Source organism: Myodes glareolus, chromosome 1 (genome assembly GCF_982192425.1).
Source record: "Myodes glareolus chromosome 1, mMyoGla1.1, whole genome shotgun sequence".
Lineage (NCBI taxonomy): Eukaryota > Metazoa > Chordata > Mammalia > Rodentia > Cricetidae > Myodes > Myodes glareolus.
The window spans coordinates 33,961,950-33,985,893 of NC_142026.1; the positions used below are offsets into that span (position 1 = coordinate 33,961,950).

Below are 23,944 nucleotides of genomic sequence, written 5' to 3' on the forward strand. Positions count from 1 at the left end.
CTTGGCCAGAGCCATATTGTATGTGACCAGCTCTGTTGTGGCCAAATGTGGGGCAAACATGAACCCCAATGGCAGACAGGGAGACCTTCTGAGAGCAAGCATGGAGGCCAGGAAAACTGAGGACCAGCACCTAGAGAGACAACCCTATTAGAGCCTTCCTACACAGCTCTCTGGGGCTGGCATAAAGGAACCAGAGGCAAAGCTAATGGGGTCAGGGGACAGAGAGAGGGTGGTGGTGGGAAGAAGGCGCTTTCTACGCTGGCCACTGCCTTGTGGAACCTAACATTTGAGGAAGAAAACGTCTAAAGCTCTCTACACATCCTCAGAGAGGCTTTCTGATGTAGCTGATGGGACATGTAGGCTCATCTTCCCTGAGTCTTTAACCCCTCTTTCACTGCATAAGTATGGATGCACACACTGGCCAGTCACAGGAGCATGCTGAAAAGTAACTAGGAAGAAGGCAGAGACAGCCATGGGGGTTTGAAGAGCACAGCCCAGTGGTGCTAGCTTCTGTAGAAGATATAGAATCTTAGGGAAACAGTTTCGACTCTGCCATGGGAAGCCCCAAAAGGTTCATGGAAAGGAAGCTACACACCCAATCTGTTAGTACTGGTACCTGCAAGAGGTGGTTCTGACGGAAGGTAACTGGGAAACAGGGACTTCACTCTTAGAAGTCATAAAGGTTCAGGCCTTTATGACCAAATTAGTTCTCAAATGAACAAGTTGTCACAAAGAAAGGCCAGCCTACACAGCAATCTCTTTTCTGCTTCTCTGTCAAGTTGTGGCTCAATCAAGGGATTCTCGTGAGATGCTGGTACCTTGGTTTGGAACCTCCAGCGACCAGAACTGTGAGGTGGTAAACAGACTTCTCTGCTTTATTATTAAAGCACAAGCCTCAAGTATTCTATCACGACAACAGAAAAGGTGCCAAGATGTCCTTCTCAGAAGCCCATAGACAGTATGGATTGGGGTGAGGAAACATAGGCAATGTTTCTTGGATTCTCTCCATCACTGTAACATGAAAATAGACTGGCAGATACTGTGAACAAAGCAGTCGGGAGGCCATGTCCAGAAGCAAGTAAGGCAGTAGGTGTTCCTCTATCACCTCAGATAGACCCCCATACCTCACACTTGCCACGGAGACCAGTCTCCTGCAGGCGGGACCAGATGCTTTGGATCCTCCCAGCATGCTCCGGGTGGCTGTTGGTGTTCCCACAGGTGCACTGATGCTTCAACATCAGTGTGTCATACACAAGGCCTGCAGTGGAGCAAAACTGAAGTCAGAGCAGTGCCCAGGGCTGAGCCAGTCAATGCCAGAAGGCGGCCATTAACAGCAGAATTTCCAGGAGGGAACAGAGCAGAGTTGGTTCTTGGTTCAAGACTACCCTATCCCCTTTACAAGTGGGAATTAGAGGATCTAGCCACAAGCAGAGTGAGAGACCCAGTGCTGTCCAACACTGTAGCTCAGAAAACTATGGCTGTATCATTGGGCCAAGTTACAGAATAAAAGATGAGAAGGGGTCTGGGTCTGGGTAGCCTCTGGGCTACGCTGAATTCTAGCAATGACAGGTGTTGGCCCTTCAAGGCTGTCTGCCTGGTCATTGACATTTAGCAAGTTTGTTGGGCAGACATTGCCAAAGGTTACCACACGGTCCAGGCTAGCATGAGTTTTGTGGTTTGCCAACAGAGAACATCCAAAGCAGCTGGACACAGGGTAAATGGTGGCATGTATGGGTTCACTCAAGATGGACACAAGAATACAAAGGGAGCTGGGTTCCACATGTGAGATGCATAAACGTGCCTATCTGAAATGAGCAAGTACATGAGCACAGCTCAGAAGCTGCTGACCACAGAAGTCCATCAGCCATGAGTGGCTTCACAGAATGGCATAGATAGGAAAGTCTCTTCTGACTAGCCACTAGCCAATAAGCACTGTTTACATGCAAGCTGCCACCAAGGTTTCATGATAGAGTTTCCCTTATCTGAGCTGCAGTCCTTTAAGGACTCACTAATTTCAGCTCATGGACTGAAAACTTGGTGAGTTTTATGAAATGCAGTTTTAATTTTTTTGAAGTAATTTTAATTTCTAGGTATTACTACTGAAATGTTTCCCTTAAGAGGAAATTTCCTTCTAAGAAAAGAACTTGGCTATAGTTGCAGTGTGCTGCAGGAAGACATTTTGTAAGACCTGTGAAGGATAAAGCCATTCTGTATTTACATAACTTTTCTTCATTAGGAACAAACGTTAAATCGAAACACTATGAAGAACCATCCTAGTTTCCCTGTTTATCATTACAGGGAACTACTGGAAGAGGTGGTGTGGCTATCTTGTGGGGATAGTTTTGTCTCTGACTCTATGAAACTGTGGTCCACACTTCTGCTGTGTTCGTTCTGGACCTCTGGACCTTTTGCTAAGGTGTCACCGAGACACTATTTTCAACCGACAGGGCAGGTGCAATGCCAGAGGTGAGAGAGGCCCAGTTAGTCCCAGACCTTTCACAAAGCACTGTACAGGGTGTCACTGGAGCCTCGGGGCAATGCTGCTGTCCTGGGTTTGGTTTAGGGGACACTTGCAGAAGACCAACACTGCCACTGCTGCTGACTAAGAATGGGAAGCTGGGAAGCTCTGTGCTGGCACACAGGTGGGACTGTTTTCTGCAAGGAAAAGAGAAGGTGGTTTTCTGAGCTTGTGGCCAGCCCCAGATTAAGAGCATTGTAGTGTGCTCCCATGACTGAGTGGGGTTCTTAGGCCTGGCATGGTGCTGGCCGCTTGTCTCTGGACAGTGTGGCCTGGGTTCTTCCCAGATTCAGCTGTAGGCTGCTCCCTTGGCCTCTCATCAGTGGTTTGCTCCATACTCCCAGATTGCCCCTGTCTCTTGCTTCCCCCCACCAGCAAGAGGCTACAAGTTACCTGTGGTGAACCTTGGTTTGGTGGGGGGCTCCTGGACTGACATGGGGAAGGTGGCAGATGCTGGGGAGGACTGAGCCCGGGACAGAGGTCTGTGGCTGCCGAATGACACAGGGATGCCAGCAGCCTCCATTGATGCCTGGTAGTTCCTTAGCTGGTGGATCCTCTGTTGCTCCAGTAGGAGAGCTTGCTGTGGGGCAAGACAGAGGGCCATTAGTTGCAGAACATTTCCCACCAGTCTGTGACACTTATTACACAGTCACCCCTAGCCAATGACAGGCCTCTGCACTGTGGGACAACTAACCATGGATGCATGCCTCCTAACTATGGGCCATGATCTGAGTGGGATCACAGAGAATGCACTTGGCACACTGGCCATGCTTAAGAGGATGAGGGTACTTGCCATTTCAAAGGCTTACAGGGAGGTGTGGTCCATGTGGGGTTTTGGGAAGTGTTCTCTAAAGAGATGGTGAACAGTGGTGGAGGGGCTGGTATTGGACAGGGTTCAGGTCCTCGGCTAGGGGAGTCACTCTGGCCATAGTGAAAATGGGACAATGAAGACCTACTGCCACCCCTCCACAGGTTCTTCTGGTAGTGAGAGTTATTAATCTGCTGGCCAAACTCAGCAAGAGAGCAAAGGCAGATATAGAAGGGCCAGCTCTATAATGTCTTATGTGTTCCTTGCCTTGGCCTCAAACCGCTCTAGTACTCTCAAGCTAGGAAGGCCAGAACTAGGGTATGTGTGTGTGGGGGGGGAGATGACATAATGAGACATGCTGCTAAGGGCTTAGGCGCCCAAGGGAGAGGACTGGGTTGACAAGGGTAGCTGTAAAGTAAGGGATCGCCACTCAGGGGATTTGCTACCCAAGGGATGTGAACCCTAATGGGGACTCTGGGGACTGGCTGAGGTACATGTCCAGTGGGAAGTGAACCAGCTGTGGGGAGTGAGGCAAAGATGAGATTCCCAAGGTTGACCAGCCCAGAGGCTGTTTTTTCTGTAGTGAACAGAGGAAGTCATTTTCTAGGGCCCTGAGAGAAAAAGAAAACCATGTCATCCCATGCCACTGCAGCATGTTAAAAAGGAAGTCCAACTCCCACCCACCCCCACAAACTTGCCCCAAGTCCAATTTGATGGACAGATCTTATAGCCTTGGAAAATACTCAATCTTGAGAAGCAGGGCCCAGGCCTGGGCTGTGAGCAGAGGAGGGGGACTTTAACTAGATGTTTCAGCCTTCAGCAGACAGAAAGGGAGCTGCAGACATGAGGGCCACAGTAGGGAGGCAGAGCACCTCCTGTAGGAGGGCCAGAAATATTCACACCGAAGTGGAAGGCCCATGGTCTCCCCAGCTTACATCAGACCATTAAAGACTTAAAGTCTCCTCTGTGTGCTTCTACAACCCAAGGTCCCCATGAAGGAGTTTCACTGGTTCTCCAGAGATCACAGGAAGTAAGGCTCCTAAGGACTGTCTCATGCTTGGATCATCTGGTGTCTACAAGACACCAGTCTCCAAAGCAACTACTGAAATACCCTGACTTACATCTGTGTGGTAAAAGAATACTGGGTTTCAATGAGAGCAAGTAGGTGTTGGCTTCCTCTGAGGGTCTACTTCAGACATGACAAACATGTACCCAAGTCCCTTTCTGTTCATCAGCTTGGAGTAGTAGACAGTCCTGGCCACTGATTTTCCTGGGTTCCTGGCTCATAAGACCCATGATATTCTCACCTTTTTAATTCTATTAGACTTTAAAGAGAGGTGGTTATATGATGGAGCTAAGTATTCTCAGAATCAAATAGGTCATCCGTGCCCAAGACAGAGAAAAGTACCACAGAGCTGAGTGCTGGGGACAGACCACAAGACCATTTCCCAAAGTAGACATTCAGGAGAATCTAAGCCACCCTCATGCTGTGGGTACTACCTCCTTGTTCCAGGGGCCTTATGAGAATGGAAGTCAACAGGTGTCTGCTGAAGGAACCTTGCTGTTCTGACATTACCAAATGCTACGGAGAAGCATTGGTGGCAGCCACATCTAGAGAGCCATGGGACTGAGGAGGGGCTTGGCTGGGAGAATCCTGGAGTCCAGCAAGCAGGGGTATATGCCCTAGAATAGTACCCAGGCATCAAGTACTGCTTCTTGGGAATACAACTAGAGTACATGACTCTGGATCCCCTGGCATACCTATCACTCCTGAGGCAAAAGCAACCTCCCTAGGGGTTCTCTGGCTTCTAACCCACAGCTTCCCATGTCCTGTCCAAATGTCCCTAGTCTTTCTAGACAAGTGTCAGTTTATCTTTCACTGCAAATTAATAGTCACTCACTGAGCATCTTCTGTTTCTGGCAGTCTGCTATTTTGTACTGTGTCCCAGACCTCACTATCCTCTCTGGACCTGAAGGATGGTCACCTGAACCAAAGTTAAATGCTGAGCAGACCCTGACTCTTTTCTTTGTTTGTTTTTGAGACACGGTCTCACTATGTAGACCAGGCTAGCCTTAAACTCACAGATATCTGTCTGACTCTGACTCTCCAGTCCTAGGTTAAAGGCATATACCACCACATCCAGCTCCTTTTTCATTAACACTTCAACCTCCCATTCCAGTTTTACTGGTTAGGCTGAATCCCACGAATGCTTGTTATTTTGTCACAATCTACAGCCTCCTATACTTGAGTTTTGTGTGGCCCATGTGCTCCAGAAGGTACATGAATGCCTTCAGAAGGCAGGTGTCCAACCTGCACGTACATGAGAGTGTTCAGCAAACCAAGGCCAGAACAGTAAGTGTCTGTGATTCAGAGGACAGAAGGAGAAGCTGAGTCAGCTGCCTGCTCTCCTCATTCCACACCTGTCTGAAGAGCAGCTCTTGCTCAGTGGCTGGGCGCTGGCTGTGTTCCGTGTCTCGAGTGGGCTCCACCTCTTCCTCCTCACTCTCAATGGGTTCCTGCTTCACCTGGACACCAGTTAGGGAAGGCTCCTTTTGCCCAGGGAGTCGGTCTAGGTAGGGCTCATCCAGCAAGGCCTGGTGTTCACGGAGTTCTTCTTCCGTCTCCTCAGGGTGGCTCTCAGGCTGCCGGGGTGGTTCGCTGGGTTTGGAGATCATCTGCACCACAGGGGAGACAGAGGAGGTTAGGATAGTCATATGACTAGAAGAAGCTCCACCATACATCGCAGGACAATCATGCTCTACCAAGAACTTATGTGACCCACGGCTGACAAGTACCATTTACCCATACAACAAGGACCCCAGCATCATTTGAGATGCGCAGGAAGTGATGCTTGGGGTTAAGGTAATGTGGCCTGAAGACAGGTACTAGGTGTTTGGTGTTTATGCAGGTATTCTGTGTGCCAGGACAGTGAAACTAAGACAGGCTGCAGGTTGCAGTTCCTTTTGCAGAGGGGAGTACAGGTGAAAAGAGAGGCCAGTGTCAGTCACACAGCCACAGCTGCTGAGAGCAACAGCCTCCCCAGATGCCGCCTGGCAGGATATACTATGGCTGCAGGAGAAGGGCAACAGAGGCAGAAATCCATTACTCCATGCTCAGAAGCTAGGGCAGAACTGGGAGGGCCCAGAGAGAAGTTCTCAGAAGCTGCCTTCTGAAAGCTTAGGGGTGTCCCACACTGGAAGGACCTTCAGGATGTACCATCAATCTGTGGGGAGCAGTGCTGGTGGTGCCCTGTCAGAAACAAGTGCCAAGCTCCCCATCTAACTTTTATGAAGGTACCAAATGGCTGTGTAGGGAAGATTTTTCCAGTTTCATTCTGAAAGCCTAGCCGGTTGAATATCTTATTCCCAAAGTCCTAAGACACAAGGGCAGAGGTGGAAGGCAGAGAGACAATGGCCACAGGACACTGCTCCTTACAGGATGGGTGAGGTCTGTGGGACATAGTATGGTGACAGTGGCATCTGTCCTGTACCTTAAGCATCCTGAGTATGCACATGCATACAATGGGGTGACTAGTGAAGTGACTAGACACGTTAACTGGCATGGCTGAGATCATGCCATACTGTACACATGCAGACCAGCATACTGTAAATGACCTCAAAAGAGCTAAGGAAGCCCATGTCAACTTAGTGAGCTGTCAAACTTCTCCCCAGCTGATGGGAAAGACTTGGCAAGCAGGCTTCAACAAAAACTGGCTCTGGGTGGGGGAAGTGGCAGCATATCTTTCCTGTACTCCACTCTTCCCAATACCAGGTACAATCTTACTGGGAACATGAGGTGAACCGGGTATGTGATGTCAAGTTTGTGGAGACTGCACCCTTCAGGTCAGTGCTATGGCAAGGATAGAAGGCACAGAATATCTTGAGATGACAGAGGAAACTCCCTGAAGAAGGTGGCTTTGACTGTCAGGGAGTCACAATAGATGGATAGGCAGAACCCATTGAGACAATAACAAGGAAGCTAGGTGCTTGGAGCTGGGAACAACCTAGGAGCTCTAGAACAGGGCACAGGGGTAAAAGGTGGCAACAGGACTATGAATGCAGAGACAGACCATGGGGATCAGAACATGGGTGAAGAACAGTAAGAAAATGCAAGGTACATCCTGGCTAGAGGGGCTGAAGTGTAAGCACTGGGGTACAGGTGACAGCGACTGGGGATAACTACCTTCAGGAAGTACTAGTAGAGGCAGAGGAGGAAAGATGGGCCGAGAGCACAGATGCTCAAGCAGTCTGGGAGCAAGACTGGGGGCCCTTTCTTCCTCCCTTTGCATCCCTCCCCCATCCACTGGGGCCTTTACATCCTCTCTCTGCCTCCTGCCACATACAGAGGAAGGAAGGAGAGGGTGAAGAAAGGTGGAAAGTGGTATTGTCTCTGTAAGGCTGACTCAACCTAGGTGACTGGGCCCTCAGGAACTCAGGTCATTGTAAAAGCTCAGTTTTAAGTGGTTAGGGGTAGCAGTCCATCATGAACTGGAACCCAGGTCCCAATTCTAGGGTGCACTTGGAAAACAAAAAGACTGTTCATAGTAGGCCATAACAAGTGGAGGCTGTCACAGGAAGGGTGCAGGATGTCTTCTGGAAGGACGAAGTACGGCAAGTGTGCTGTACACAGACAGGCTCCATTACTAGGTTTGTCCAACATATTTTTGTGCTTCAACATTGGAGAAAGATGTCAGAAGAGCACACGTGGCCCTTTACCTTTATATCCCAGCTACAGGGGAAACAGATAGCCTTTCCTCCAATACGTTTGTATGAACAGCTGAGCCCAGTGACCCCTACAACAATGGTTCTCTATTCTATAGTCCTACAGGTGACTCCTAACAACTTTTGTGCCCCTTTCTGGCTTGAACATGTCATGTGTTCTGTTTGGTATCAGGGCTCTTCAGTGTCCTTCTACTAGTTAGGGTTTTGAGTACCTTCTGTTTCTCAGTTATTGTTCCAGTGTCCCACTGGACAATGTCCAACTTTCCCAAAGGCTGGAGTCTGTTGAGTTAATCAAGGCAACACGGAAAGTGACATGTAAGGTAAAGGAATGTCCCCTTAGAACCCCTGGGCAGGAGCTCCTGTTAGCTAGCTGACTGTGGCTCAGGAGGATGTCTCTGAGAAAGGTGGGGTGAGTGTCCACATCAGTACATGTTTGTGGGGCTCTTCTATTTGCTATGCCTGATGCTGGGAAGGCTCAGCTTCTTGCTTTTGGTTTCTCATTCTCTCATATGTCAATTGGCCACTACTGCCAGGAGAGGTTTTCCTGTTTCCTCTCCAAGTTGGGTACAGGTTGCTCACTGGTGTCACCTGGTCAGGTTTGTAGCCTTGGCAGCAGGAACTCTAGGGCAGGGAGCAGGGAGACTCTCAAGGGGCCACAGCTTGGCTAGGCTTCCCTCCAGAGGGTGTTTATAAGGGATGTTGCCATGGCAACAGGGGCCACTCAGAACCATGTCAATGATGCAGAAGAGGCCCATGGCCTTCAGTGGGTGGGCTGCTCTGCTCAGCACTGACGCACGTGCTGGTGCAACTAGCCTTCGTGAGCCATAGTTAGGGACAGGGATAATCTCTCTCACTCTTTAAAATTTAGCTCTGCTTCTTTGTGGTCACAGAGACCGGATCTTAATGCAGAACTGGCTTTGGAAAGCAAACCTGGCCTCTGGTAATATGACAAGAGAAGCCAGCAGGGAGGCAGGCGGCAGCTCGCCAACATGTCAGTTTCTGTTGTCCAGAGGACTCTCGGACATCAGTTTCCTGTTTTATTAAGGGATGAAAACACACATACTACCAGATCCAGAACAGCAGGATTAAAACACTAGACTAGAGTTCAGAGCCAGAACCCCACTGGCAAGCGCAAGGTATTTAAAAACTATTGGGTATTCTCACAGGTAGACCACCCACAGAAGTCAAGTTCTCATATTCAAAAGAGAGTAACACCCCACGAGGACAACACTGCCTGCACAAAGATCAAGTGATCCTGTAGACCAAGTATTGCTGCAAGAACTGCTTTCAACAATGAGACTTTTCCATTGAAAGAGGAAGGCACATTTATGAGCACAACTTCCCATTTTTTGAAACAAGGTTGTGGTGAGATGGATCTGGAGGCAGCAGGAAAAAGTGGTGCTTCCCTGCCAAGCTGAGCACTGCACTTATGCCTTAGACAGCCTTCTTCCTCGGGAAGGTTTCTTCCCTTACCATGCCTTTATGAAGCACATTAATGTGGGCACAGCACTCCTGTCAGGAACCAAAACCCAGTCAGATAACTGGCTGCCATTCCAATCCCCAGGAGTCAAGAGTAGCTAGCTGGGCAACCCTGTTTTGTTCCTTGGAAAGTGGGAATGAGCACAAAGTCTGCTGAAAACACAATTCTAGAATGAGTAAGTACTCCTGTCACACCTTCAGAGCATTGGTACTTTAAGATAGTGGCTTAAAGTGGGCACTGAGCCCAGCCAAGGTCTCCACTGTGCCAAGAAGGGAGTGGATGGCCCTCAGGGAGCAAGCTTCTCACACAGCAAGGCAGGAACGCTGGTGCCAGATAGCACAGAGAGTATCATTGTCTTCTGGGTGTCCCAGGAAAACATTGTATAAACATTTCAATCAACTGTCATTTGCTATCACAAATCAATCACGGAAGAAACCCCAGTGAGATTACCCCAGCTTCTAAAGTCATCTTCAAGAATATGTCACACGTGAATGGGTGTTCCTGTCTTCAAACCTCCTACTACACCATTCAGGTAGTGACACAATGAAATTAATAAGCCTAGGTTGGCATTAGAGAGATGGATATGAAAGTGTTTTTGACACTTGGGAGTGTAGACGCTTGGCAGGAGCCTGTCTCACCCCCAGCAAATGTCGTTCCTGTGTAAATGACGGGATGCCTGGAGTCCCCAACTTCTAACATACTCAGAGTGCTGGACATAAAGGCTGTGGGTTAAGGGACTTGGGGCTGGGAAACTGATATTAGTGTGACTGACAGGCAGAAGAGGCCTGGCTGGGCATGTGTTCTGCAGAAAATTTCTTGGGAGACCAGCTCGATCTTGGACCTCTCAGCTTGCAGCAGGGATCAAGGTGGGATGGGTGTGGACAGGAACCACCTGTCTTCCCTCTATCCTCTATGACGTCAGGGCCTCTGATTCATTGTGGGCTCTCTAGACTCCTTTAGACTGGAGATCCCTCTGCACACGCAGTCATCTTCCAGGACAGTCTCATCCCTGATCCTTTCCCCCCTTCTAGTCAACCCACGGAAGGCTTGGACCCTGACAACAGGCAGAGGACGAGAGATGGTGTGCTATCATCTCAGTTCTTTCCCCTTTTCAGTTTCCTGTGGTCAGATCAACATCTACAAATATTAAATAGAAAATTCTAGAAACCAACAATTTCTAAGTTTTAAGCTGCATACCATTCTGTTTAGCATCATAAAACCTTGTCCTAGCCCACTCCATCCCACCGAGGATGGGTGCCCATCCTAGTGCACACATAATGTACTGGTTAGTAGCCACCTTAATTCTCAGTTTGGCTGTTGTTCACAGGATTCTGTACTGCCCAGTTTCAGGTACCTGCTTAGTATTCTGGAATGTATCTCACATTCCAGATAGTGAGAAAAGATGTAATTCATATGCCCTAAAATCCATACTTTTAAGTTGAACAGCTGAGTAGTTTTCAGAACTCTATAACCACCACTACAACCTAACTTGGTGACATTTTCATTATCCCTATACATACATAAATGCTGTACGCATTGACAGTTGATTCCATTTCCCAAGCTGCAGGTCTTGACAACCACTAACTTCATTCATGTCTCTTAAGACAGCAGTTCTCATCCTGTGGGTTGTGATACCTTTGGGAGTTGAATGACCCTTTCACAGGGGTCGCATATCAGATATCCTGCATATCAGATATTTGCATTATGATTCACAATAGTAGCAAAATTACTGCTACAAAGAGGCAATGAAATAATTTTATGGTTTAGGGGCTACCATAATACAAGGAATTGTATTAAAGGGTCATGGCATTAGTAAGATTAAGAACCGCTGGTCTAAGGCTTTGCCTATCCTGGTCACCTCCTATGAGCAAAGCATAAAAGGGTCCATCCAAGACTGGTTTACTTTCCTGACTGTCATGTTTTGGGGTCTATACATGCTGCGGGACCTCATGACAAGCGAGGTGTGTTCTGTCATCTGTCACCACAGGATAAACCCTGGGGATGTTCCATCCACCATTTGGCTGCTATGAGCAGTCAGATGAGGTCTGTGGTCTCCTGGAGGACAGCTACTGGGCTGTTTGCAACACACTCATCTGAGTTGATGCTGAAGCCACCCAACTAATAGATCTGATGGGAACATACTAAATACCTCCATTTCTCTGCTTGCCAGCACCACAGCACTAACTTTTCCCATGGCTTCCGCCTGTAGATGGAGCTGAGAGACTCTGGACAAGCTGTGAACGTAGAGAACTCTATAGGCTGCCTGGTCCCAAGCTGCTTCTGGATGGTGTAACTCCTACATTTAAGTGACTGCAGGTGCCAGGTGACTTGAAAAATAAGCTTCAGGGACTTGATGTCATTGTAAAGTTGTAGGCCTCGGGTTAGGGTTTGCTTAAAGATCTACTTGGCTAATGATTCCTAGAAAGCCCCTGAAAGAACTGCCTATGTGGATTGTTCCAGATAATGATGTAGAGGCTTCTTGCAAGGATGTTGCCCACTGTATGGTACACATGCAGATGGGCTGTGAGGAAGGCTGTGGACACATCTAAACAGCAGCTCCACATAATAGGACACCTCCCTAGGCTCTGGACCACAACACCAGAGCACATGCTTTGTGTTCCCCCTTTCCCCGTTTAGCCACTCAAGTCAGCGGAGGAGCAGAGGCTGAGGAAGACAGCAAGGCATATGACATCTGGCTCCAGGTGAGGGCCTGAGGACAGCTGGGCAGACTCACCTTGCTGAGGTGCAGCTGCTGCTGCTGGAACTGTTGCTTGTGCTTCTCCAGGAACTGCTGGTGCTGCTGCTGGATCACCAGGTGCTGCAGAGCCTGTGCATTCTGTGGCAGGGGTGCTGACTGCGTGCGCCCCAGGGGGCGGTGCTGCCGCAGTTTGTGAATGGATGGGGACACCCTGTCCGCACCAACCAGGGACTGTGTGTGGAGGGGCAGTGCCCCCAGGCCTGAAAGATACCAGTCTGAAGATAATATGGAGGAAAAAAAAACAGCAGAGGGGAAGAGGAAGAAGAGAGGGGAGAGATGCTGTTGAGTAACCAGTGGAGAAAACGACATGCCTGCCAGCCCAGGCGCCTTCTATGAAACACGACTGTCTACAAACAGGTCCAATTCCGGCTAGAGGACATAAGCCAGGAGCCTGGACTTGCGGCGGGGGGGGGGGGGGGGGGGGGGGAGCGCAGAGTGTAATCTGAAAGCAAGGCCCCCTGAAGATCCCATTGATATAGTCTCTCCAGAAGCTCTGTCCAAGAAGCACATAAGAAGTGTGGCAACAGCCTAGGATCAGCCTGCCACACCTGTCACATGTGTTCCAGAGATGGTTGTTCTAGCCCCTTCCCAATACCCAACTATCAGAGAGAAGAATAGTTTGTAGCCAACCTGCTCAGAGCAGTAGGAAGGACTTAGATGAGAATGCTTGCTTCCACATACTTCCTCAGGTCAATCTGTCCAAGAGGAGGACTGTGGTGCAAGGCTGGAGTCTGGCTAAGAGCTGACCCCTTTGCCAGTGGGCACTGTTCTTAGATAGTGCTCTGAGAGAAGCAGCTATGGCCACTCTTCTATGGCCACAAGTAGTGGGATGTTGTAGTACTACTTTGGCTCAAATGTTCACAGGCTTGAATCCTATATACAGTACCATTTATCACTGTTCTAGACAATGGGGAACTTGGGCCTCTAAGGACAGCTATGGCTGAACAGAAGAAACCCTGTTCAGGAGGCTCCTTTCCTCAGGAGAACAGAAGAAACCAGTATGACACAGCATCAGGACCACGGAGGAAGGGGGCACTAGGAAGAGTGGATGGAACTGCTGGGCGAAGAGTTTGGAGGCTGAAAGTGAATCAAGCACAGGCCTGACACCCCAGCACTTAGGAGACCGAGGCAGGAGAATCAGAGTTTGAGGGCAACAAAGCAAGATTTAGTATCAAAACAGTAACAAAGGACCAAATAAGTAAACAGACAAACAAATACTAAAACCACAAATCCAACCCAAAAGGAACAGTCCTGATCAACCAGGAGACCAACACCGACAAGGATGCTGGGTATCAGATGCTGCTTATGGGAAATGAGCCTTTCATTTCATCACTCTGTGCTAGCATCTCACTCACAGATGGGAAGATGAAGCCCACAGTGAGCGGCTTCCCAGAGAACAGACAGGAAGGGGCCTGAGCATAGTGAGCAACCCATGGTCACCAGCACACTGCTCTCCAGAGCTACGGCAGGGGTGTCCATCTGTCTCAGGAGATACCATAAGCCAGAAATGCTGTTCCTGTACAGATCACTGGCTTCGGAGAGCCAATGCACACTGGAGATGAAAAAGCACAAGGAAGAACACAATACCAAGCGCCACATACTGACTCATACCAGCAGAAGGGGGGTACTCCCAAACACTAGCAAGAGGCTGGCCCTCGGAAACACTAGAACACGTACAGGCCAGTCCTAGGGTTGCTCTGGCTGTGATTCTGAGTGAAGCCATGGCTGTGAGGAAGTCACCTACAGACCTAAGTATGGTACAGAACCGGGCAAGACCACTAATAGGTAGGGTTATGTGTCTCGTGGGAAACATTCCACATTCGTAACTTCTGAAACATAGCACATTCACTAGGTAAATTGTGCACATTTCCTATCTTTCTCTAACTTGTATTTCTCTAAAGGTATTTATCCTTAAGATAGAGCAGAATCAGGGGTCTGCCTGGTCAATTCTGAACTTCATGCACTTGCTTCCTTGAGTTGCAGGGAAACCTGTCTGAGAGAGAGAGTAGGAGGCTAAACAGAGAGGTACTGGCATTGACTCCTACTCCTTGGTCAGCTTTCTTAGCATGAAGGACATAGTTCCTTGCCAGAGCTGAGATAGCTATCATGTAATAGGGAGCCACAGAGTTACTACTGTTGTGTGGGCTTGGGTGTTCTTTCTAGCCTTCTCTATGAGCTACATGAGGCCAAGGAGCAGCTTCCTAAGTAACTGCCAGAGACCTGGCTGTGGTTCTTACCTGTGACAAGGGGCGTCTGGGTGGGTGCCTGCTCTAGCAGAACCATATGCTGCAGGAGGGGGTTGTGAGCGGCTCCACCATCCCGCTCCAGAGGCGAGGTGCTCAGGTACGGGGTCAGGTGCGTGCCAGGGAACAAGGAGATCCGCTGCTGGAGGGCTGGGAGAGCAAGCCTCTCAGCATCCTGCTGGCCTGCTGCACCCTGAAAGGTATAACCCGGATATTCTTCAGACTGTGGAGATTGAGGCAGACATCCACCCCATGTCAGACAGAATCCTGGAGACCAACTTACAGCGGCAGGGCCAGTGGCAGGAAGCCCCAAGGTGATGTTGGGTAAGGATGGCGATGTATAGAGAGGAAGTGGGGCGAGTGAGCCTTCTCGAGTCACAAGTCTGTGTGCCAAGCTCGTCTGTAGACAGAAGACATCGTGACTGTGAGAGTTTGCCACAGATGTTTCAACATAAGCAGCACATCTAGGACTGGGGAGGCGAGGGAGATGGGGGTGGACGGACAGACGACATTTACAGTATAAGGAAGGTCCTGACATGTAGGTACCTGGTGCAAACACAGGCTGCACAGATGGTGGCCTCCAGCATGCCACAGGTATAGAAGCAGTGTTTCCATTTCTGAGTTTTCCCCCTCCAAAAGAGCTCTCACTACCTTGTTTGTTTTTATTCAATTTGCTTACTTACAAAAAAACTATGGGTAGGAGATTTAGGACAATGCATTTAAAAATATTTTTGTAGTTTTATTTTTTCTAAGAATGACATCAAAAGCAGAAACCAAGGACAAAGTTACTGATGAGCAGGAAAAACCCTGTTCTTATTTAAGAGGTAGATAGTGGTGACAACAGGATCTACAATGTACAGGAAAGACAAAAGACTAAAGTAAAAAAGAACTTGTCAATCAGAGACCAATTAACATGAGAGCAGAACTCAATAAAGACAATGACAAAAAGCACCCATATTAAGGGAAGTGAAAAAAAATGCTTAACTTTATCAGTGACCTAAAAACATATTTACGGAGTCATCTAACTGGCAGACTTTCTAAAAGCTCAGAAAAGCTGAAACACATGGCCGTGGGATTATAAACGGCTGTACTTTCTGCAGACTGATTTTGCAATCTGTGTTTGGAAGCCATAAAAGGTGAGTTGTTCTTGATTGTGAGACTCCACTCTAGGGATGCAATGGTTAAGAAACAGTCCTAAGGAAATGACTCCCAAACACAGGGAAGACAGCCACCAAGAAGTTACATGATAGCAGCAATATGTGACTTCAGCCATGCCAGTCATTGTTAAAGACACAGGGATTTGTACATGTCAGCACATAGAAATCAGGAACTGGCCTGAAAATTCTAAAGGATGTTCCTTCTATTTATTGGTGATTATTGTTCTGTCATTATTGTTAGTGTTAAGTGGTAGAGGTAGGCTTAGGGCTGCTGAGTTTGTTGTTAAGAGTTTGTACTGGCCTAAGGTTAGGGACAGAGCTAAATTTAGGGTTAGGATTGTGGATAGGTTTAGCTTACAACTTGGTATAAAGTTAGTGCAGGAGCTACAATTAGAACTAGAGGTTAGGTTAGTTTTAGATCTAGTTTAGAGTTAGGGCTGGAGGCAGGATTACAATTTCATTTAGGGCTACTATATGAGCTAGGATTAAGTTTAGGGTGAGAGCTAGGGTTTGGGTTAGTATTTCATGTTAGGTCCACAGTTATAGCCAGTATTAGGTTTAGGGTTGGGTAGGCTAGGCTAAGATTGGAATTAGGACTATGTTTAGAGTTAAGACCAGGGTTAGAGTCAGTATTTGTGTTAGGTATAGAACTTTAGTGTGGTGCTAGGCTTAGGCTTAGATTTTAGGTTTAGTGTAGGGTTAAGGTTTTGGATACAGTTAGGGTTGGATTATGGTTAGTGTTGGGGTGAACACAGAGTGTTACCTCTAGGATTGTAGTAAGTAAGGTTTTATACTATTTCTGCTTGAGGTTGGGGGTGGGTCAGGTCCTACTGTCTGGAGTGCCCTATCAATCTTTGCAGGCACATGAATAGGACCTGCTCAGAAGGACAATGTTTTATCTCCACCATCCCTACATGCTGGGCACCTCAAGGCACATCAAATGAGACTACAGGATATCAGTTCCTGGCTTGAGGCAGGTATACACAGGCATTATGTGGTGCTTACTATGAATAAACAATCTTGTTATCTCTTAGATATTTTAGTGTACTATATAATTGAGACTGAGAAACAGTCTTAGCACAATAAAATTTCACTTCCAGGACAGAAAAAAGTACGTAAGCTGAAAGTTATTGATTAACAATGGTCACGTGTCTGCATCCCAGGCCCGAAAGCAATTTCTACCTTCCCGCAATGGGACAGATGGCTACTTCCCTAGTGCTCATGTCAGAGACCCTGACTTTCATGATGCCTTGGAAGACACCTGGGAGCTGTGCACTAGATTGAGTGCTTCAGGGCTGTGACAGGAGGCAGGAGGGTAGCTGCCTTATATGTCCCTCTTGGTACAGAGCAAGGGCTCTAGCTACCATGAAGTTTGCTAGCAAATTTATACATACACAATGTAACTAATCATCAAAGGGCGTGTGTGCACGTGGGCACATACTATACATGTGTCAAAAATAAAAGTACTTTCAAATCTCACTTGAGGGAAGATGTTTTAGCTGTCATGAAAAGTAGGGCTGTGTTGCAGTGTAATAAGCTGAGAACAAACCAACAGCCCTTCCAATGTTTACAAAGATATATTTTCTTTTGTACTCAAGATGGCTGCTTAGCTGATTTATTTGTGGAACTAAAGAGACTTGCTTGGTTCTGTTTACTTGCTCACACAAAACATGGGTATGTGTGGGGTCTCCTGTCTTCAGGCAGAGCACACTGGGGGCTTGCAGGAAGATTCCCTCAGAGATCCATCCACTATAAGATGGGCTTGTTAGTTTCCTGGGAGTTCTGGGGTTCCTTTGTGAATCAGGGCTAGTGGTCAGAACCTGTGCACACCTTGCAGGAGTATGAGCACATGCAGTTTGTAATGAGAGCACATAGGGACACAGTTGAGGTTCTCAAAGGACCCCACACATGAGGAACCCTGAGCCACAGCTCCTCCAATTCTGATACCTGATCCCGTACTCAAATGCCAGTTCTGACTGTGAGAATGACAGTGATGAGAAACACCGGCAACCTTAGTGTTCTTGGGGATGCTCTGTATGCTCTACTGATTTGTGGGGGTTCAACTGACATATTTAGGCTTTTAAAAGATCAACACACAACTTAAACTTGAGCAGGGGTGTTCCACCCAAATGAGGATCTGTTACACTACTGTGATGCATCTAACTGCCCACATCATATATGTATATGGGTCCATGACCAACAAGAGGGAAGTGGAGTGTTAACATCTGAGGGTGGGAAGCAGTTTTGTGCTTATGCTCTGAGGCTAATCACAGGTAGATCTCAGTCATGACCTCAGTCCTCCAGAAGGACTGTTAAAATGCCTAGCAACTCAAGGAAGTACTGAACTGAAAGACTAAAGAATACAAGCGATGAAAGAAATGCAAGTATAAAGTAAAAGGGACCTAGGCACACCCGAGTGAACCTTACTTCTTGCAGTGTCCCTTATTTCTAACTTTCTAGACATAAAGGGGCTAGAAACCCGAAATGAAAATGCTAAGCACTGTGCCTATGTATCCCACCTGAGGCTATCAGCTCTTTGGAAGGGCAAGACTCATTCCTAAACGACAAAGCCAGCAAGCGCATAATAACAGACTCCTGTAAGCTGGGAGCTCCTAAGAAACTTCCCAGTCAGTACATTCACACAGAACACAGCAGCTCTGGCTCAATCCAAGAGTCTGTTTCAGGGTTTTCTGCTCCACCCTGGCCCGTAGCAGCACCACTACAGTCTGAGTTCTCCTGTGTTTCCCCAACAGCCTGGCCAGAGCCTGCCTTCCTCACTTATGGGAAACTTGAAAGCAGCCTTCTTTGCTGCTGCATCCTGGGCCAGGCATGTGGGTCAGGGATGATTGTGGAGTGATGGGAAGTATGTAGTAAGTGCAGATGCGGGACCTACTGTTCTAGAAAGCCACTTTGGAAACCACTGTTTTTCCACTGTGATCCTTTCCACCAGTAATGTTTGTTTCTCTAACACTTGGTTTGCTGTTATGTCTTTTTCACTCTACAACCATTCTCACACACGCCTGCTGCTTGCCCCATGTGCCTCAGCACACAGTGTGTATGGTGGCAGCTGCTTCTGTGACAAACCTGGGGAAAGATTAGGGAAAAGGCAGGGTGGAAGCTCTCAATATGGTAGGAACTGAGGCTCTCATGTTTCAGGAAGACCATGATGAGGAGAATGGGGAAGTAACTCCTGGAAGGGCCTCCCCAGGGTACTCCCAGGCTTTGGTCCTCACTGGATAGTCAGGGACAAGGCAGATAATGGTGGGGATGTTCGGCCTATGTGAGTCTGTGACTGACCCACCTCAGCTGGAGCGCTGGGCACAGTGGGTGCGATGCCATTTTCAGTGCTGACGTTGCCAGAGCTGCTATTGGGAGAACTGGGACCGGAGCCAGGGGCGCTGCTGCACGCGGAGTCTGTAGGTGAGAGACAGCAAGTTGGGGTTGGGTACTGGATAGAAGACATAGAGCGCCTTACTGCTTCCCTGGGTTTCTGCCTTCTAGCCAACTGACAGGCAGAACAGGGCAGGATTTCAAAGCAGGGATGGTAACACGATTCCGTCGGTCTTGGCTTTGCTGCTGACCTCCCATGGGCCTCCCAAAGCTGAAGCTCTGTGGATGCATGGCTGAGCTCTTCATAATATACACATTACCCATTTCACAGGTCTTCTGAATTTCAAGATGGCTTGAAATATCAGAAAGGCAAGCCCTTAAACATTTTGTAATATTCAGACAAAAGACCAGTGAACACAAAGGTCTAGCGGTTTTTTTTTTTAAACAGCGAAAGGTCAAATTTATTGTCTCTAGAAAAACAATTTCAAACTAAACCAACCTACTGTGACTGCTCAGTTTACATGCAATCTTTTTACTTTACTATTAACTACCCAGCAGTCAGGAAACACAGGCAGTGGCTTCTGCAGCTCCCCAATGCAGTTTGAAATCACACAGCAGTCTCAACAGATATTTGCATGTCTTGGGCTTGCCTCTGATCAGAGGGCCAGGCATATCACTCTTCTGCCTATGGGCTGGATGCTGCTATCTCCAACCTCACCGTGTGGCTGGCTACTGTCTATGTTCAGGGCATATACTGAGATTTTGATGTCTGGCTCAGGGACATTTTGACAATGGCATCATTTGGTTAACAGTTCTCAAAGACACACAAACTGCTTTCCTGAGAAGTTCAGGTATCAGTCCATCATCAACAGCACTCTGAAATCAGTCTAGCCTCAAACTTGGACACAGTGGGACAATGAAGGGGCTCAGAGATACCCTTCCTTAACAGAGCACAGCGACTCACTCACCCAGCTAACAGGGCTCTTGCAGAGCTAATTCTGAAATTTGTCTATAAGAATAGCCTTGCAGGACAGAAGGAACAAAGATGCTCACACCCCTCCAGAGCTAGCAGGAAGTTGGCTTGAGTTCTAAACAGGGCACCCTTTCACCCCACTCACAAGAGGAAGCTGTGCATAGTGACTTCACTTGCCCTGGACTTAAGTACACTAGGGCAAAGATAGCCTCACATTAATCTTGGCAGATAGGGAAGGCTTGGCCTTCTGTGGACTGGGTCATCCACCAATAACATGAGGCCACTTCTCATCATCTAGCATCTAGAGCATCCTACCTCTGCTCTAGAATCCTGCATCCAGGGCTTGTGGTAAGAACCATGTCACAGGCATTGATCGTGAGCACAGGACTCAGTCTATCTTTTCTCTGTTACCTCTCCTCCAAATGCCAACTAGTTCACTCTGGTGTGATTGTATTTCCCTGGATTTTACCAGCTGGGAGTTCAAGAGTCTATCGGGATGAAGAGGTACTTACTTCCATGTTACTTCCTAACACAGGTGCTTTGCTCGAGGCTTTCATCCTCTACCCTTGGACAGTAAAAGGCCCTCACTCAATTGTGGAGTGGACATACGCACATATGGAAGAACATGTGAGAAAGATGGTTCAGTGTGAACTCTGATCCAGGCAGCACGGCTGTTTCTTTATGCTCTTCAACCAGTATGAACTTTATTCCAGCTGGGAAGAGCGGCATGCGAACCCGTGTTCCCTGGCTGATCTCAAGGACCACCATGCAGGGTGTAGGCCTCTCCTTCTTAAGGACCTTTGCTGTTCCCTTGTTCTACATCAACCCTAGCCAGAGTCCCTTTCTGTCTGCTGCCTGAGAATAGCCCTAACTGGAGCACCTTTCTTGTCGCAGCTGCCCAGGTGGCTATAGTAACCTGGGCAGCACAGTCTGTTTCCAGTTTTACTTATTCATCAGGCTGGAGCTCAGACACCATTTTCTTCTCCACAGCTTTCCATACCCAGCATAGCTTCTACTGACCTTGCCCTCATCTTGAGGGCAGACTCTCATATAACATAGTTCAGCAATGACTGTGCTGTCATGCTGGCTTCCCCAGGCCATCTCCTTTGGCTCGTGCCTCACACAGACAGCAAGATCCCACAGGTCACACACCTCTTCTCACTGGGTCTGTGTTCAGCCTGGTCTCAACTGACTATCAATGAGCATTAAGCATCAGCAGTCATTGAGGTGTGAGGCACTCAGAGCAGCCTGCTAGAGACCCTGTCTCACAAATTTGTCAGTGTAATCACAGAGCCTAGACACACACAAGGACTGGCTTATACCAGGTGCTGCTATAGGCAGCCAGACTGCACACCAGTGTGAACAGCATCTACTCACATGCCACTACAACTCCCAATTAAATTTCTCAGTGAGGGACAGGTGAGTGTTGTAACACTTCTTGGTCTCTCTAGACAGGACATATCTAATAGTATAATCAGGGAACAGACAACTGCATGAAGACCATGATAAAACTGAGTTCTTCAGATCTTAATGCTTCTTTGTGTCTCTAAATAAGGAGTTTCTAAGAGGACAAGCAGGGGACGCGACAGCTGCATGGAAAGGAAGACTGACAAACAGGAGTTCCCAGGTACACAAGTGGCATGATCTTTGCACAGATTCAGGATCTACGAGTCAGTCCTGGAGTGAGTGCTCACACTGGCTCTGTGTCTAGAAGGTCACACACTCCTCTGTCCTGAGGGCAGGTAAATGAGACTTGGGTACTAGCTCTGAAGGATGGCAGCACAGGAGCCCTTTTGTTTTTCCCTGGGACATCAGTACATTCACTGAAACAAAGGAACCAATTGGGCAGGTGCTACACACAGACCAACAACTAGAACCCTGGCCTTCAAACGGTGTGTAGAGGTGGGAACTCCCTCCAGGTCAGCTCCGACAGCTTACTTTTCCCTAGCTGCTAACATTTTCGGTGACGGGATGAGCCCAGGTGAGGTGAGGACTTAACCTAAGAGGAAAGTGTTTGAAGAAACTTCCTGGGGTGGGGAGGGCTGTATCCTGCTGCTTATCTACCAGCAGGTGGGGCCATCACCAGTTTGTTCACTCAAGTGTAACTAGCTGAGCGCCTTGCTTTTCCTCTGCTCAGCTAGACACAATGGTGGGGAACAATCTGGAAGGCTCCAAGGCCCCATGATGCCTGTGGGCAGCAGAAAGCAGGCAGAAACATGCCATCACCACTAAAGAACAGGGCAGTTTTAAACCCGCCTTCAGAGAAGCTCTAGGTATAACCCTGAAATGCCAGGCAAGACAATTCTCTCACTTAGGCCCAATGGCAGCCCTCAGGGGAACTAAGTCCCCCACCTCTAGGTGGCTGAGCCTAGCATGTGCAGTGCTACTGAACAGGACCACATAAGGTAATTGTGTTAGGTTGAGACACATTTGTTAGAGGTCTCAGAGTGGAGGGTGTGTGTTAGGATGGGGTGGAATAGGTGGGGCTTACCTGTTCTCTGACATACCTGTGACATCCAGGGGTCGCTTTTTTAGAGCAGTGGCCACAGGGCCATCTTTCCTGCGCAACAGGGGGCTGCTCCGTCTTTCAGCTACTTTCTGCTTAAGCCTTGACCGTAACTTCAGGTTGGGTTCAGAAGCTGTTTGAAAGGAGATGTCATTATAGCCAGGCAGACACAGCTGGGGTCATAGGCATCACACTGGTGGTTTAAAATACACACAGCTGGTAAATTTCCACTGAAATATAGCATGGAAGCAGGACTCTTCTGCTAGTTGGCTCAAGCTCCTGTTGGTCCCATTAGTGGGTGCAGTGGGTTGGGACTGTGCTTCCATCTCAGCCTGATGACATTACCACAGCCTCACTGTCTAATTTACTGGGCATAGCAGAAACCACTGAAGTATGACAATCACTCAGTGAGCATGTCTCTTAAATAATGGTCTCCTAAACAATTCATCTGGAACTTTAAAGTAGGGCTGCTTTGAAATCTGAGGAGACTTGACAAAGGCACCTTTCAGGCTGTCAACCGTGACACCACTGCAGCCTCCAAATCACAGGCTTTGTTGTTCACCTGAGGACACCCGCATCTCACAATCCACGAGCAAACATCAGCCAGATCCCTGCAGTCTCTGTGAAGGCCAAGTGAAACTCCGAAGCATGAGGTTTATGACTGGATAGGCTGCTTCTCTGGACTGAAGTACAGCTCAGACCCTGACTTTCTTTGCTGACACTGGCTAAAGGCACAGCTGAGGTTGGGACCTAGCTTGGCTTTTTAAACAGTTCTTCTGTAGACAGAGTCGTGTAAATGCCTGCAACTGTGAGGCCATGATGGAACTAGTGGGAAACTCAGTGGGAAACCCTGATGCAAAAAGGCATGGGACTCTTCAGCCAACAGCTTCCAGAGAAGTGCAGCCTGGGAGTGTCAAGCTAGCCAAAGAACTCCCTGTCTTGGGCAAAATGTTGATATGTGAAGTTGTGAGATGTCACCTTAGTCTCTCTGAATCCTGGGAGAAGTCCCCTACCTTCATGTGGTATACATGTGTGTACACACACACACACACACACACACACACACACACACACACACACAGGTAAGGGTTCTGAGGAAGAGGCCTGGGGAAGCTCTAGCCTGAGTTATCAAGTAAATCTTCTTTAGGATAAGTGCTGAGGCAAAGTGCAGATTTAAGATTCTTGGGAAGAGTGGGACTAAGCCGGTTTCCTAAACAGCTTCCCAGAGAAGTAAAGGCAGGTTGGGTCTGACAGGTTCATAAGAAGAGATGAGAACCTCAAACAAAAGCTGCTCCCTTACCATGGCCAGTTTCCACACTACAGGAAGGCCCCATCTAGTGCTGTGTGAATACTGAGTCTGTGTTCTTAAATTTCCTGGTTTTCAAAGCCAAGAGCCAAGTAAACTCTTTTATTTTCTATACAAGATTTTTTTTTAAAACAGAAAATAGA

The 23,944-nt window shown here is 48.1% G+C and overlaps 1 protein-coding gene across 13 annotated transcripts in view; it reads right to left on the minus strand.

The window, feature by feature from the left end:
• Hdac4 (histone deacetylase 4) overlaps nt 1-23,944 on the minus strand; it is a 258,455-nt gene that overhangs the window by 37,565 nt on the left and 196,946 nt on the right. For 10 of the 13 annotated variants that reach the window (XM_087905520.1, XM_087905534.1, XM_087905526.1 and 7 more), the window contains 8 exons: nt 22,497-22,628; nt 18,988-19,100; nt 14,813-14,929; nt 14,524-14,722; nt 12,263-12,501; nt 5,748-6,002; nt 2,912-3,098; nt 1,125-1,258 (listed from right to left, as the gene is read on the minus strand). In XM_087905520.1, coding sequence (XP_087761646.1) covers nt 1,125-1,258; nt 2,912-3,098; nt 5,748-6,002; nt 12,263-12,501; nt 14,524-14,722; nt 14,813-14,929; nt 18,988-19,100; nt 22,497-22,628 — 1,376 coding nt within the window. The remainder of the gene's footprint in view (nt 1-1,124; nt 1,259-2,911; nt 3,099-5,747; nt 6,003-12,262; nt 12,502-14,523; nt 14,723-14,812; nt 14,930-18,987; nt 19,101-22,496; nt 22,629-23,944) is intronic. The other 3 variants (XM_087905529.1, XM_087905521.1, XM_087905548.1) reach the window with 1 other exon arrangement.